The 16,746-nt window shown below is 42.8% G+C and overlaps 1 protein-coding gene across 3 annotated transcripts in view; it reads left to right on the top strand.

Annotated features, from left to right (window-relative positions):
• The window catches only part of Daam1 (dishevelled associated activator of morphogenesis 1), a 163,175-nt gene that overhangs the window by 71,178 nt on the left and 75,251 nt on the right, over window positions 1–16,746 (top strand). For all 3 annotated transcript variants that reach the window (XM_051195970.1, XM_051195969.1, XM_051195971.1), the window contains exon 3: window positions 15,766–15,855. In XM_051195970.1, the coding sequence (XP_051051927.1) occupies window positions 15,766–15,855 (90 nt within the window). The remainder of the gene's footprint in view (window positions 1–15,765; window positions 15,856–16,746) is intronic.

Raw genomic sequence — 16,746 nt, forward strand, 5'->3', positions numbered from 1 at the left:
TCTTTTCCAACACTTGTTTTTATTTATCCCTTATTCAGCATGCCTTTCTTATTCAGTATGCTCTATTCTACAGTGTGTGTGTTGTCTGAAATAAGGTTTCCTGATCATTTCTAACTGCTATTAGTTATTACAACCAAATCATTCATTGACATATCCAATCAATTTCTCCTGTGTATTTTATGTCATTTGAACATTATACCTCCCATATTCTCTACCCCTGTGCTCTCTCTCTCTCTCCCTCCCTCTCTGTGACCCTCTCTGTCTGTCCACCCCCTCCCCCATTTTTTATTCTTGTCTTAGACAAAAGTAAAGAACAGGAGTGATCTGGGACTTAGCATTGGTGCCTTAAAAATAAATGCACCTGTGTTCATTCTAGAAGCACTTAAAGGACTCCGATGATCTCATCTAATTTATTTGGGAAGCACTAGACACAACAGCCATGTAAATTGTCTTGCTCAAGTGACTTGTATTACATTATTCTCAATAGATTTCTTTGAGGGAAAGCAGACAATGTGTTACTCACCAACAGATTGATTATTGTGATGTGTGTGTGCTAAGTGCCTGTCTGTGCTAGATCCCAGGGGAAGACAACACACCTTCAATGATGTTCTAGAGCTGCTGGTCAAGCAGTGAAAGCAGGTCTCTAAATATGCAATCCTATCACGTGTGACCAGTGCTATGAGAGGGGCGACTCAGGCTCAAGCATCCTTTTTTGAGAGAAGAAACTTTATTCACTCAGTTTTCATGGGAGGTTCTCCTGGAGTAAAATCCTCAGCTCTTTCCAACACCTCACGGTTCTTTGTTCTGTTCATAATTCAATCTCGACTTCTTTCTCTACTACTGTGTGCATTTGCACTCAATTTCAGAAAACACCCTTCAAATCTGTAATTCATTCATTGAGACTTTCATATATATGTACAATGCACTTTCGTCATGCCTATCCTCCTTCCAATTCCTCCTGGATGCCTCCCCCTCCTCCCCATCATTCTCTTAACTCCAGGTCCTCTTTTCATAATGTATATGTGTATGGATATAGGGCCATCCACTGGAGCATGCTGATCAACCCACTTCCCTGAAGAACACTAACTCTACTTTTCCCTACAGCCTTCATCAAAGATCCTCATCTAGAAATCGGGCTTTGTAAATTCCTGCCCCATCTATGCTGGGATTATGACTGGTTTGTTCTTGTGTAGGTCTTGTGCAGGCAACCACAATTACTGTGAGTTCGTGAGTGCTGCAGTTCTGTTATTTCAAAATACAGTTGTGCAGTCCTCCTGTGCTGGTTATTAACTTGACCCAAAACTAGACATACCTAAGAAGAGGGAATCTCAGTTGAGAAAATATTTTCATAAAACTGGCCTGTAGGCAAGACCATGGGGCATTTTCTTAACTAATTAATTAATGATTGATTGATTCAGTCCACTGGGGGCAGTAATACTCCTAGGCAAGTTGGTCCTGCAGTATATGAGAATGCACAGTGGGTAAGCCAATAAGCAGCATTCTTCTGTGGCTTCTGCTCCAGTTCCTATTTTCAGATTCTTGCCTTGAGTTCCTGCATTGACTTTCCTCAGTAATGGAAGTATAAGATGAAATAAATTCCTTCTTCCACAAGTTGATTTTGGTCATGATTCTTATCATAGCAACAGAAACCCAACTAAGACACCTTCCAATGTCTTGGTCTTAACAATCTGTTTGCCCACTCCTCTGCTGTGTACCCTGATCCATGTGGGTAAGGAGTGTGATATAGTTGTTCCATTTAGAATTGAAAATTCTATAGTTACTTATTCAACGAGTCTCTGTATTAATCACTGACCACTGCAAACCAGGTTTTTCTAATGAGGATTGAAAACTTTACCATTGGTATATTTATAAATGTCTAGAGGATAATTTGATGCATGTCTGTTTAGTAAAATAATAGTAGGTTCTCTTGTAGGATCTTATGGCCTCCCAGCCAATGGTTCTTGGCCAGGTTAACAGTACCAGGCATGAGTTCAGCTCTTTGTAGTAGGCTTTACCTCCACTCACAAAGCATTTGGTTACTCTTGTAATGTTCATGCCACTATTGCACCAATGGGCATATTTTACTGGACTGCTCGTTATTATAGCTCACAGAGTTCATAACTAGGTAAGACTGTTGACGACTTTTCTCCCTCAGCAGCCTGAATAGCATTTTTTGGCACTATGAAAGTTAGCTATTCGTAAGGAAGCTTCTGAGTCAGTACCAGATTAATTTCTGTATGTCCTGTAACCCAACCTTATGGTGTCTTCAGAAATAGGTCTTTCCATCATATTTTGGTGAACAACCAAGAGCAATGACAATGGGATGTTTCATTTGGAGAGATATGGGACCTCCCAACAATTTAATGAGTAGTATCCTACATCTGGAACTGGGCTTTATCATTATATTCCTGAATAGGTCATTCCATTTACACTGGTATGTGTGTGAACGTGAGCATGCATATGTACATGTGCGTGTGTGTTTATTTTTATTTTTAGACAGCTTCTCAGACTGCAAATTTTGTTATGTTAGCTATGAGAATTGTTAACTCCTTTTTGTAGGCTGTTGAAATCATTTCTCTTATTACTGGGACTATTATAAGCCCTCTTTAATAATACAGTTCTATCATCATCAGAATCAATGAGAAGTTTCAAGTTTTAGCTCCTTATTTTTTAAAATGTGCCTTTTTACTAAAATCATGGCTAAGAATAGAAAGTTTCTTATGGGAGTTATTCAGTTCCTGTCTCCATTGGAAATTGAAAAAAAAAAAAAAAGTTGAGTAGCAGGAACATGCAATTTTAAACTGATAGAAGAAAAAAACTGGTTGTAAGGAGTCCTGGTTTTAATTTATTGTTTTTTATTTTTTTGTTTTTGTCTTTTCTTTTTAACTAAATTATAAAAGATTTCTGGTAACTAAGCAGAGGAAATCAGACTTTATTCTAGAATAGTTTCAGAGTATTCAGTTATCTGGTAGCCAAGAACCTGAATCAAATGACGGAACTGGTATTAAGATTGTTCTAGTTACATGAGGTTTGTTTTTACCTGATAAACTCATAAAGGACAAAAGGGAATTCTCTTAGCTAAAGGACACTATTAGTTGACAGTGAAAGAAAAAAAAATATTGACATCTTCCAATTACACTTTGCATTTTTATATGAATTAATTCGATAAGATTTTAGAAAAAGCTGCTTCACGTCAGTGTGACAATATGCACTACACCAGAAAGGGAAGCGGTAGTCTAGGTAAGGGACTGTGTGTGCACTGCTAAAACTCCTGTGCACTTAGTGTGAACTGCTGCCAGCGTGCAGCTGGTTTAAAGGAGACAAAAACAATCTCAAATTCAGAACTTGATAAACAAATTGATCTAGCCCCGAGAACAGCTGACGGTTTGTGATACAGGCCAGTGTTAATCTGTGCAGTCTTGCATGCCTGTATCTGTTGTGTTTTTGAATAGAGCATTGCATCGCTTCTAAAATCTGGAAGCAGCTTTTTATCCCAGTAGATGTTACGTATTTCTTTGTACTGTAGTTGGATGGTCAAAATGGCCTTGTAAATTTCCTTCTGGCCATCCTGATTCTCTCTGTACATACAGCTTAAGGAAAGACTGTTCCCTCCACTCCTGTGTTTAGTTTATCTTACAGAGATCATTCCAAGTCACTTTAAAATACGACTTCATGTTTGATATGGTGCTGTCAGTTCCGTTGCCGTTCTTCTCTGGATGCTTCCTAATGTTAGAGGAAAGAGGTAGGGAGAGAGGACCGAGCACTTAGAAAGACACAGGGACAGCTTCTTTTACATTGAAACAGTGGCTGGAATGGTGGCACCTGTCCCAGGCCTGTGGAGATAGAGGCAGGTCATCTTTGGCTGTATAGGAGTTTGTGGTGAGCCTTGGACACACACACACACACACACACACACACACACACACACACACACAGTAAAACTGTGAATTAATGATGCTGCTGAGAAAATGGCTTTAAATCCCTCTGGTCCTACTAATATATAACTTAGGGAAACTATGAATGGTGTATAACCGCTTACCATGGGCTATAATTGAAAATCTGACCACTTAATTTAGTTCTTTGTATCCCAGTTGCAAATTACACAATCAAGATGCTGTTCATAGTTGCCACCCTGTACTTGACCTCACTCAGGCAGTTTTAGGAGATAAAAGGCCAGGGACCTAATTTGATATCTGGAAGTTGTTGGCTTTGGATAAGCTTTCAAGCGTAATTGTTTTCTTGTACTTAATTTTATTTTTTAAGTTTGTCATTTGACAGTCTCACACATGAAAAAAGCATTGTAATTATTCCCCCACCTTACTTTTTAAAATGTGCTCTAATTATGGTTAGAAAGATCTGTTACTTTGAACATGTAACTTCCTGAGAACTTACATTGGCTCTGTAGAAATCATCTTAATACCATCACTTGTTTTCACCATGCACATGACCTTGAGAGATGTACGTTTTGGTTCTAGACTATCTGTGACTGTGCTCACCACTTCCCTCGGAGCCCTCCCCGTTAACCTCCCCGTCCAGAAGTTCTCTGCTGGCAAAACTGTTTCTTGATTCATGTGTTAGGAGCTCAGTGGCCAGCTCTGTCTTCAGTTATGCTTTTTCTGGCTCATGGATGAAGAGTTGGAATTTTTTTCTTTGTTGAAAGAAAAAGAAAAAAATGTTTTAGAAGCTGCATATTTTTCTCTTATCCAGTTTTAAATGGATTTATTGAAAACACCCTACAGCTGCCAGCATCTTACTTTTGCACATTGCAAAAATTCAAGAACAAAGTTCAACTTAGTGACTGAAAGCCAACAAAATAAACATAGGGGTTGTTTTCTGGAAAGATGGGCATCTACCAAATGTAGAAGGAGCCAGAAAGTCCTTTCCCGTTCTATCCAGTTAACTTGAGTTTATTCCTCAGTGGCTACCACTTCATGTCAAACCTGAGATGCAGATGCAGCTGTGATCTTTTAGAGAGCACAATGATGCAAGGGACGCCACAATGATGTGGCGTCCCTTGCATCTGCTATTTCTAACTTCTGGATTTCCTGGGCCTGAAACTAGTGTCTGTTCCACAGAGGGTGTGCAGTGCATGCTTGGGGTCTGGATGCTTGTGTGAGTGGATACTGCTTGTTAAAAAGTTCAGCATGTGAGATGTATATTAAGTATTGGAGGGTGTGGTGTGTGTGTGTGTGTGTGTGTGTGTGTGTGTGTGTGTGTGTGTGTGTGTGTGTGTCCATGATTGCTGAGTACTCCACTCCAGGAGCTAGGTTTGTTCTGTGACTAACCCTTAAAGTGGTGATGATACGCTTGGGCTGATGCTGTGCATCTCTGTATCCCCCACCCCACCCCACTCCCTACACATAACACACACACACACCTACCCCTGCCACTCACCTGCTGTCATCTTTTTCTATTCATCTTTCCCATTTGACTGTTACTATAGGAACATCAGAAGGACTTCAGGAAGGGGAGCATATTAAAAGAGCAAAGTGAGGAGGTTCAAGAAATCATTTTACTCTTAAAAATCTCCCTACCAAGGCTTAGGGAGATGACTCAGTCATTAAAGTGCCTGCCACATAAGCAGAAGGACCTGAGTTCAGATCTCTAGCGCCAGCATGGAAGTCAGGTAGCAAGCAGTGTGCACCTGTAAACCCAGCAGTGGGGTAGGGGACAGGGAATTTGGGAAGACTGATGGACTGCCAGAGGTGGCTGCCTGACCAGGCTCCCTGACTCAGTGCGCTCCAGGTTTGATGAGACCCATGTCTGCAGGCACATATGCACACGTCCACATGAGCACCACCCCCACACCACAGAGAACTAAGCTTCTCCAGTGTATATTACATCGCGAAGTAAGTATGTAACTGTGCTGTGGGAAGAGAGTCTACTAGATTGTCTTTTGACCCAATTAATGCTGAAATGTGTCAGATGAGCTGCCAAACAAGTCTCTTGAGTGTGTGGGAGGGGCCTGGACTCCAAGAACAGAACTGGCATGTGAAGGAGAGACCAGGAGCTTTGGCCCCAGCCTCCCACAGGGCTCTGGGGTGTCTTAGCAGCCTGTCACTTTGCAGCTGCCCCTGTCTCTCCATTCAGTTAGGAGAACACTGTTTAGAAATGCTCTGTATTAAACGTGGTCCACTGAAGTTGCACTAGATTATTGTTCTGAAAGCGGGTATTTGGGGAAGTGATTTAGCTACTTAGAACAGTTGTTTGCTTTGGAGGACCAGCAAGCTGCTGCTGCTGCTAATTCAGATTAAGTTGCCCTAATGAATTTCTAGTCACATAACAGAAGTACTCTATAGGTTCAGCTGTAGAGTTTGTCTAGCAAACAGGATATAATTTGTATTGTCAGCTAATCAGGAAAAGAAAGGAAATACAGACATTAAAGCATTAGTAGTAAGAACCTAAACATTTGTTTGCCTTTGCTTGTGGGATTTCTCTACTCTTGTTTGCATGTATCACAAGAAAACATGTCTGTCAGACACATTACCCAGTAGGTGAGTCATCCTGTGGAATTCTGTGTAATGCCTGGGAGTGTTGGCAGAAGTGGGCAGGCTGGAAGCCTTCAGGATCTGTTTATACATGCCCATCCCTTTCTGGGTAGATAGCTTCCTGTTGTTGACCATTTCTGGCCTTTCCAGACTGGATAGGGGCAGGAGTATGCCTCCAAACCATCCAAAGTCTTAGCTAACCATCACATTTCTAACTACCACCCTAAGAATAAATGTGTTCTCAGGGTCATTTGTGAAGTTTTAAGAGGTGTTAGCAACCTGTGGCTCTTGGGTGTGATGGTTACATGTCTTGGTGGATCTGGATGGTCATAAATTTAATGAGCTATTGCAGCTTAATAGTATATTCCTCTGTACCTTTATAAAAGTGATTTTTTTTTTAAATTTTCCTGTCAGTAAAATTTAATGTCAGTATCTATATTCCTTGTCTGGCCTTTTCCACTTGACGGGTACTTGTCACGTTGTCTTCTGACATGTGTTCCGGTTTCTGGCCTCTCTAGGGGTTTTACTTCCAGGTATTGTGGAGTTTGCATAATGGGAGAAGGGGGTTCCACCCTGAGATGGTGGTGCTTATGCTGTTATATCTTTGAGGTAATCCAGAGATGGCTACAACCCACCCAGAATGTAGGAAGCCTGGGTGGGGCTAGGATCCAAGATTTGGGCCTATTTGCTATAGGCAGTTTTGTAGGAGGAAAGTAAGACTTGGTTGAGTAATAGGCTTAGGAGTTCAATGAACTCTTTACATTGAATCAGATGTGAGGTTAGCTTGTCAAGGGCCATAGAAAGCAAAACAAAACACAACAGAAAGCAAAACGAACAGAATGTTAAATGGGTGAGCAGGATACCCCAAGGGCCTGGGTTAGGCTCTCCTTCCCGGTTTCCCTACTCCCCATCCCCTCACCCTGGACTATGCCTTCCTAACCTCTGTCTAAATCTAAATGTCCGTTTGTGTGCATGTGTGGGTGAGCTGACCTCATTAGAAACAGGCTACTGAATGAGGTCAGGAAACTGTGTGGGTCTGCTGCACTCAATGGACAGCAGGCTGTCCAATACTGATTGGAAGCTTCATACATAATCTTACATTTCAGTCTTAAAATCTCTGAAAACAGAGTTTGTCCCAAAGTACTAATCTTTCTACTCATTGTATATTCTTTCAAAATTCCTTCCCTTGATTTATCTAGCAAATCAATGCATTTCCTTTTATTGATGTGTCCCCTGCCAATTGTTTTCTGATTTATGTGGGTTTCTCTGTTGAGCTACTTGCCCACACCAAAGTATAAGTGTAGGACCAGTCAGGTTTCTTTGTCTTTCAGAGTGCAGGCCAGGTTCCCACAGCTGGGCTTCCCTCAGAGCCCCTTGCTTCATTTAAAAGTCTATATTTAAGACATTAGAAAAATGCAGACTCTATAAGAGGGTGAAAGCATGGCTGCTATCTTATCAGACAGGCGCTTTTGTTTGCCTGTGGCTTTTAGTGTCCAGGGAAGCCGCTTTCTAGGGAGAAAGTGGTGGTGCTGAGTCAGACTGAGTGTTCTCTTGTTACTCACTAAGTCCCTGTCCTTTAATTCCCTTTCAAAGATCCATCCCAAAAGAATAAGATGAAACAGAAAACTTAGGGGGCCAGGGCAAGGAGGAGGCCTTCCAGGCTAAGGTGGGCTGAGGTGCATAAGCAGCCTAGGTCTTCCTGGCTCTGACTATGAGCACTTACTAGTTTTAGAGGGAAACCCAGTACTCCAGGGCCAGGACTTCTCATGGTGCCACTGCCAGGAACAAAACCCAAACCCAGGGCTGAGGATGTCACTTGGATGGCGGAGTGCTTGGCTAGCTAGCATGCACAGAGCCCTAGGTTCAGTCTTCAACATCCAGTGGGATGGAACCCGCCTCTAATCTCAGTACTCCAGAGGTAGAGACAGGAGGATCCAAAGTTAAAAGTGACCTTTGGATACATAGTGAATTTGAGGCGAGACTGGACTACATGAAACCCCTTCTCAATTACAAAGCCAACAACTCTAACCTAACAGAAACAAGAAGGTTCCAAGGGACTTCTTGTCAATGTTAGTGCATCCCCTAATTGAACTATTAAGTTATTAAATTAACTACTGAGGGGCTTGGGGAAAGGTTGACCTAAATGTCAACTATACTAACAGAATTGATGAAGGTATTTCATGGAAATGGTTTGTGGTGTTGACAAAAGTTGGGTGTGAAATGGTCCACTTGGTGCTTACTCTGAAGGGTCCACAGCCTTCCTTCCCTCTGCACACTCTGCTTTCCAGTCCTCCTGTCCTTTTAGGGCTCATTGAAGGCTGCGGCCGGAAGTGCATCTCCTCACTACGTCAAGGGTACTGTCTGTCTCTACTGCCTACAACTCCATTTGTTCTTCTGACCCGCCAACAGCACACTGCATTGTTGTGTTTGTGAAGTTTTATTGAAGTGTGATTTTCTTGTTATAGAATAGTCTGATGAGTTTTAATAGCTGTGTAGTTAAAAACTACCTAGGAAAACAGGTTTTCCTGACAAAAGTTTCTAACGTGAGATTTTGTTGCTAAAAAGAAAATTATATAAACAGGTACTATTTGAAATATAAAGTATATTGCCGGGTGATGGTGGCACACACCTTTAGTCCCAGTACTAGGGAGGCAGAGGCAGGCAGATCCCTGTGAGTTCAAGACCAGCCTGGTCTACAAGAGCGAGTTCCAGGACAGGCTCCAAAGCCACAGAGGAAACCCTGTCTCAAAAAAAGAAAAAGAAATACAAAATATAGTGATCCATGATCCCAGTTTTGTTTTGAGGTTGCCTTTTTCAATATTTGGAATAATTATTTATATATGAAAAAATTTCCTGTAACATTACCTACCTTGAGGTAATTTGAGAGCTTAAGTGAAACAAATTGACAGAATTATTTTTAATTAGTTTGTGTTACAATTGCTTGCCACCCTCTCAGTCACGCTCCCCCCCCCCATCACTGAAGTTTTATTTATCCCCTTCTCTAGTAGTGTATCTAGAGAGTAAAGCCTGGAAAAGAGAGGAGGCAAAAGCAACCCAGCTGCTTTACAGGCAGCCCAGTCACAATGGGCAAAACATGAATGCATAAGCACAGGCAATCAGTGTGTGGAAGTTAGGTTCATCACTAGCTGTCATTGGGAAAATGCAAAATAAAACTCTGTGAGCTAGCAACTGACAAACTAGGATTGCTCGCATTGAAAGGATACGGCACCGAGTGTTGCTGGAAATGTGGAGCACCTGGAATGCCTTATTTTGCACCTTTGCTAATATAATGAGATTGATGACTAGGGGAAATGGTGTTTATCCCTAGTACACAAATGGGAGGGCATTGGGAGCCCATTCCCTATGGAGGGATACTCTCTCAGCCTAGCCTGGATACGCTTGGGGTTGGGGGGAAGAAGTGATGTTGGGGGGTTGGTGGTGGTGGTGGTGTAGACTGTTGGGATAAATAAAGCCTAGGTCCTGCCTCAAATGATGTGGCTTTGATGATTCCCACACCACCCCCAACCCCATGGAAGTCCTGCACCACCATCTCTAGGCTTTTCCTTTCCTAATTTTTGAACGGTGGCATGAATGAATACATTTCCACTTGATTTGTGTTTGATTTATTTATATTTTTTATATTTTCCTTTGTATTTGCACTTAGTCCCTTCTATTTCCTTCCTTCCTTCCTTCCTTCCTTCCTTCCTTCCTTCCTTCCTTCCTTCCTTCCTTGGTGCAAAAACAGTGCTCTTAAGACTTACCAGCCAAGCACAGCGGCTCATGCTGGAATCCCAATACTCAGGAATAGCAGACAAGTTTGAGGCTAGTCTGAGCAGCCTATTGAGTTCCTTTCAGGTTAGCCCGAAAACCACACTCAGAGCCTACCTCTAGAAAGAAATAAGCAATCAGAGTAGTTTGGTGTGTGTGTGTGTGTGTGTGTGTGTGTGTGTGTGTGTGTGTTGTGCTGGTCAAGGGAAAACCTCAGGTATTTCCTCACCTTGCACCTTGTTTGAGACAGATGCATTCTTTTTCCCCTGCCCACATAACCAGGCTGGCTGGCATGTGAGCTTCTGAGGACTCTGCTGCCTCTACCTCCCTCCCATCTCCCTGTAGGAGCACGGGAATCACAGATGTTGCCATCTGTGCCCTGCTTTATACAAGTTCTGGGAATTGGACCCAATTCCCTATACTTGTGTGGCAAGTGCTTTGACCATCCCCCAAACCCTAGGTTTAAATCTGTAAAATCAAACACTTTCCCTTCCAGCTTCCCCACTGCCCTTCCTCCCCCCCCCCCACCTTAATTTCTCCCCCTCCTGCTCCGGCTTGCCTCCTGTGTCATATTGTTTCAGGTACTGGCAACTAATACAAAGTTAGTAGGACCAGCTGAACTACTGTCCTTTGAGAGCCAGCCCATAATAGGAATGAGACATGCCAATAACCCCAACATAGTCATGTGAGAAAAGCTTGAGGGTGCTGAGGAACTGGCCCTCCAGGACAGTCAGGCCAACTATTTGAAGTGGTTAGCCAATGCTTTGGGAAAATTTGGGTGACCGGGATGATTTAGATGCAGTGGGAGGAGCCCACTTGAAAGAGAACACACCATATGCAGAGTTGCAGAAGCATGGGAAGTGTAATCCCAAGTGCAAAAGGTGTTGCTGATGAAGCGGACAGTGAGGGGAGACAGGAAGTCCCTGGCCCGCTTAGAGACGGTAAGAAATAGAGCTGGGAGGCCTGCCGTCTGTCTTGGTAGAGAGGTTGTAAATGCCTTGAAGCTAGGGTGTCTTATTCATCTTCGCATTCCTTATATTGCCTGGCTCTGGTCCTAGACTAGGTAGGATGATGCTGATGGATCTCTTAAGGTGTTGAAAGTCCCTTAGAATCATCCATTCTTGCCTCATAATTAAAATGGGATGAAATAGAGAGAGACTTTGGAATGAACAGTCCAGGGTCTCATTATATCCTGTACATTGTGTCTCAGCACTCCAGAATTTAAATTATCCACTTTGATCTTTGTCTGCTTGCTTGACTGAGAATCCACCACTCTCCACCTTTGGTGGCTCTGAGGATAGAGACCAAGTTGAGAGTGGCTTTCACAGCTGCTGTTTCCTGTCTCCAGTGCTTTCTACTATTTAGTTCCTGTTGGCCATGTCATTTAACCAGAGAAGCTTTCATTGTAACAACTTTCCCACAACGACCCTAGCATGTGATCACCCTTCAGTCAGTGTCTGATTTCCCTTCTGTCCTCATGAGCAGATGATGTATGTCCTCACTGACAGTTACTGGATACTCAGCACAAAATATCTTTGCTTCCATGAATTTCTGAGATGACTAGAGGGAGGGCACTGTCGTCGCATCTTCAGATGAAGGCAGTGAAGGTCAGAGTCCACATCCTTACCCAAGATGCGTTACTGATAAAAGCCAGACCTACAGTTCAGGGACAGCTGCCAATAGAACCTGTGTCTTGCTTCTAGCAGACACTTGATGGATGCCTCTTCATGTCTATTTCTGCGACATGAGTCCATCCACCTGTTGTGGGATAGACAGTACCCCGAGAGAACACAGACTCTGCAGTCTGCCTGCACTCAGTCCTGCCTCCACTGTTAGCTAGCTCTGTGCCTGCAGCAAGGTGCTCAGTCGTCCTGTGACCCAGTTTTCTAGAAAATAGGTTAGCAATAAGACTCACTTTGTGGGATGTTGTATGAGTTAAATTAATCCACATACAATGTTATGATAGACACATGGGAAGTGTTAAACAATTGTTGTCTCTCTTAATACATTTGTCTTTTTCCATGTTCTGATTGTGGATTGACATTTTATGTGGGGATTTGTCGTGCTCCTCCCCTCCCCCCCTTTTTGGCATCAGGCTGTCTGCCCCCAGCTTGTCTGAGTTCTCACTGTTTAAAATAGGTGATATCTGTACCTCAGCAAAACTGCGTACTACTCCTACTGTGGATTTCTCAGTTTTAGGATTCACACATATACTTTCCATATATACTCAGGAAAAACTATGTTGTAGTGTAGTAAATGTGTGTCATTAAGAATGCTGCTCTCAGATGGGAGGCGGGGCGTTTGAGGAAAACAGGGAGGAGGAAGGGGGAACTTTGATTGGAATGCAAAAAATCAATGAATAAAAAAAGAGAAAACAAAGGAATGCTGCTCCCTCAAATCAAAAGCAACTCCCCAAACTCAGCTAGATACTGTCTGTCGAGCAGTTTGATTAACTGAGCTGACTGTTGGGAAGTGATTTATGTTACCCTTGTTTCCCCTGTTTTTCAGAGCAGGTGTGACTTACAGGAAATTTAAAAAGGAAGGAAGAGAATTACTTCCCATATAATAAGTTTCATGCCAGAATTTTAGTGTTTTAAACATACTCTCTCATAATGGAATTTTCTGCACAAGTTTTTCATTCCTTCTCTGGTTGTTCATTGTTGACATTGTTAACAGCTAGCTTCTTGTGGTGAGATATGATTGCGTGCGTGTGTATTGTGTCCACATGGTTTAGTGACTTAACTGTTTACCGCATTCTTAAAATAAACTAGCAACTGATTTGTGTTTGAGTGAGAGAAATAACAGCTGTGCGGTTGCCATCCTATGCCAGGCATTACTGCATATTTAGGTATTACCAGTCCTTGCAAGAAGAATGGTCTGCCTGGTGTGAAGAGGAAGTAGTGGCTTGATGGGATTCCGAAAGGGGGGAGCTGGCCTGTGCTAGGCTCTGGAGGGACAGGTGTTAATGGAATATAGCGAAGAGTTAATTAGAAGGGACCCTGGTGGGAGAATTGGGAGACTTCAAGAGGCCATCTGAGAAGTGAGTAATTAATTTTTCAGGTATCATGGAAGTAATGGAGGTTCTGGATTGGGAGCTTAAAACAGCGCAGTGCTTATTTTCAAGGTTTGGTTTCAAGACCAGCGCCTCAGCAATACCCTGAAAACTTAATGAAATGCAGACACCACACCTTCCCCATGGCCTGCACACTGGTGGTCAGTGAGGTCAGATTCTGATGCTCACCCAACATTGAAGGCAAAAATAATTGAAGGTGTGCTGAGTATATGTGACTGGAATGTCAAGGAGGAAGAGTGAGGGGCTGTGCCAGAAGCCTCGGGAGTGGTTAGTAGGACATAAGTAAGTCTGGGTGGTTCCATTGTGAATGAAACAAAGGGAAAATAATTGCAAGGAAGATAATGGGACTTGATGAGCAAGTAGTGTAGGAGTATATGATGGAAGAGAGAAAGCCAATGAATGGCCTGTGCCTCTGTGTCCCCAAGTGTGACTGAGAGCAGATACACATACACGCCATTCAGGAGGGGAACTTGTCTTCAGAGATCAGAACCTTTTTGAACCTTAATTTATAGCTTTTATCTTTTACCCACACACAGCCATTTACTGTTCTCAACTAGATAACCTTCCCTGTGGGAATGAAAATGAACCAGGCACTCAATACCAATAATCACATTAACTACAGATGGAGTTACTAAGTGCCAAGAGGTTTCCTCTAAGCACTCTGTATTTATTATCTCCTTGCTGCTATTCATTAGTTATGAATGTCTGAATGTTGACTTCCCAAGCTTTCCACCACGCTAGGCTTAATCTTTCTAAACACTGATCTCCGAAGCTAAGAGTCTAAATGCCAGGGCCACACAGCTCTGGGCTTAAAACCTAGCCACTTTGTTCAGCAGGTGTGTAGGCTGGAGGAAGTGCCTTGCCTAATCTTCACCCTAAGTTTCCCAGCTCTCTTACAATGGAGACTATTATCATAAGGAGATGTAATAATGAGTGGCCCTCTTTAGGTTCTTTGTGATAACTAAATAGGAAATGCCTGCCTGTACATAAAATCCTTAGGAAATATTAGTTGAAAGTTACTGTGATAATATCAGACACTTACACAAAAACTTTGTTGGCTTATGTTGCTAAAATAAAAATAGACAGAAAAATTCCCAGGGCTAGAGTGATAGCTCAGTGGTTAAAAACACTGGCTACTCTTCCATAGGGTCTGGGTTCAATTCCCAGCCCCCTTGTGTCTCTTCACACCTGGCTATAACTCCAGCTCCAGGGGAGCTGATACCCTCTCTTCTGGCCTCCATGGACAGATATGCATGTGGTGCATAGACATGCATGCAAGCAAACACCCATGCACATGAAATAGTAGTAAAAATGAGTAAGCTGCTTAGGCTGGCGCTTGAGGCCTTCTACGACGTGGTCATGCATTACCTTCCATACCATGATGTGCGTAGCTCAGCACTTCACCTTAGCTGGCTGTGGTCCCTTATGTACCAAATCTATTACCCAAACCTAGTCTTTGATTTCTGTCACTGCTTTAGTCAGTGTCACTGCTTTTGTCATATAACAAAAGCATCTAGAGATAATGTACCTATAAAAAGAAAAGGTTTATGCTACCCCACAGTTTGGGAGACTCTACTTCAAGATCCTTGGCATCAGTGTTGTGAGCCTGAACCAAGGCCACATTATCATGTAGGGAACAAACAGCAAAGCAAAACCATTCACTTTATGGCCAGGAGACAGAGAGGAAATGGACAGGGTCCCTCAATCCCCATGGGCTATGCCCCACTGACCTATGGTCATCTTCCTTCTAGTCTCTACCTTCAAATGGCTTCATTAGCTTCTAGAAGTGTCATCCTGGGGTTCGGATCTCTACTACAGGGACCTATGGGGACACTCATATTCTAAATTACGGCAGGCCATCCACAAATCCATTTTTGGATAATGGCTATGGAGTACTTAGAGACAAAATCTTGGCATTTATAAGAACTCTATCTGTCGTCAGTGTTAATGCTGGTATTGAGTGTCTGGTACATTTTCATTCCTATCATGTCTAAGTCATAAGTCATCCAGTGCTCAGCCCAAGAGTCCATTTTTGATAACTGCTGTGTTGTCTGGAAGGTTCTCAGCAGCAAACTCTCGTCCTTACTCTGATTAATCCTGATTTCCTGTGGCTCACTACCCTTACTACTCAATGGATCACACTTAGCATCAGCAACAGCAAAGGTCTAACCTAGCTACTTTGTTGAAACCCTGGGCACCTGTCCTGCTATGCTTTGTCCACCTGGCTGTGTGGCTGTCTGGCCCTGTGCCAGGAGATACTACAATAGTAGCTGTAAAACACATCATGAAGTAGTCCTGCCTTTTCTTTTCTTTTCTTTTCTTTTTTTTTTTAAAGTATGTGCTGGTGAGTTGTTTTTCTCCTTGTTGATACTGGCAATGCTCACTATAGGAACAACATCAATCTCTGTAACACTAATCATTTCCTTTTCTTCTCAGGATGAACTTGACCTCACAGACAAACACAGGGAAGCCATGTTTGCACTTCCAGCGGAGAAAAAGTGGCAGATATATTGTAGCAAGAAAAAGGTAAGACACTCAGTGTGATCACAGTTTACAGTTATCACTTCTGATTTCCTCTGCTCCCGAATTTCATCAGCAGGACTCAGGAAGCTCTTTGTGAGGTGGAAACCAGTTTGAACATGCCGAGTGTGGCCTTGCAGCTACATACAGTAAAGTGCTATTCCTTGGATGTTATTTTTATGAGTGGGTCACTGGGCTCCTGCACCTGTTACTGTAACTCATAATTGTGTGTAATTGAGACCTAAAATAACAAAGGATTGCAGGAGATAGAAGCATCTCCCCTGCTCCTTTGTATTTGTTTGTATCCAAGTAGATTAGGGTATCAGGGCTTTGTGTTTACATAATGTAATAAAACATTACATTTTGTTGCCTCTATAGTGTGGCTTTGTTGCCCCCATAGTTCAACGTGCTCCAGCCATTTCACATTCCAGAGTGAAGAATGAGAAATGGGGCAAAAGGAATATACTCCCCACTCCTACTTTTAGGAACACATTTTAGTGATTTATTATTATTTGTGTGTGTGTATGTGTGCGCGAGCGCGTGTGTGCGCCACAGTGCATGAGTGAAGGTCATAGGACAACTTTCAGTAGTCGTTCCTCTCCTATGGTGGGCTCCCGGGATTGAAGTCAGGGCATTGGATAAGTGTTTTACCCGCCAACCCATCACACTGGCCCTCATTCCAGGAGTTCCACATCCCTTTGAGGCTCGTTGTTAGGAAACAACTGTACATTCATTCTGGGCAGTCACTTGCAAATAAAACCCAGCACTGTGCCATCTCAGGCGATGGGGCAAATGACCGTGGGGTCCAAGAAACTACCAAAACATTTTTTCTCTCTATCACTCATGGCACTGGGTATCAATGGGCAGAAAGGGCTGAAGTAAAGTTCATGCTCCCTT

Source organism: Phodopus roborovskii, unplaced genomic scaffold, assembly GCF_943737965.1.
Source record: "Phodopus roborovskii unplaced genomic scaffold, PHOROB, whole genome shotgun sequence".
Classification (NCBI taxonomy): domain Eukaryota; kingdom Metazoa; phylum Chordata; class Mammalia; order Rodentia; family Cricetidae; genus Phodopus; species Phodopus roborovskii.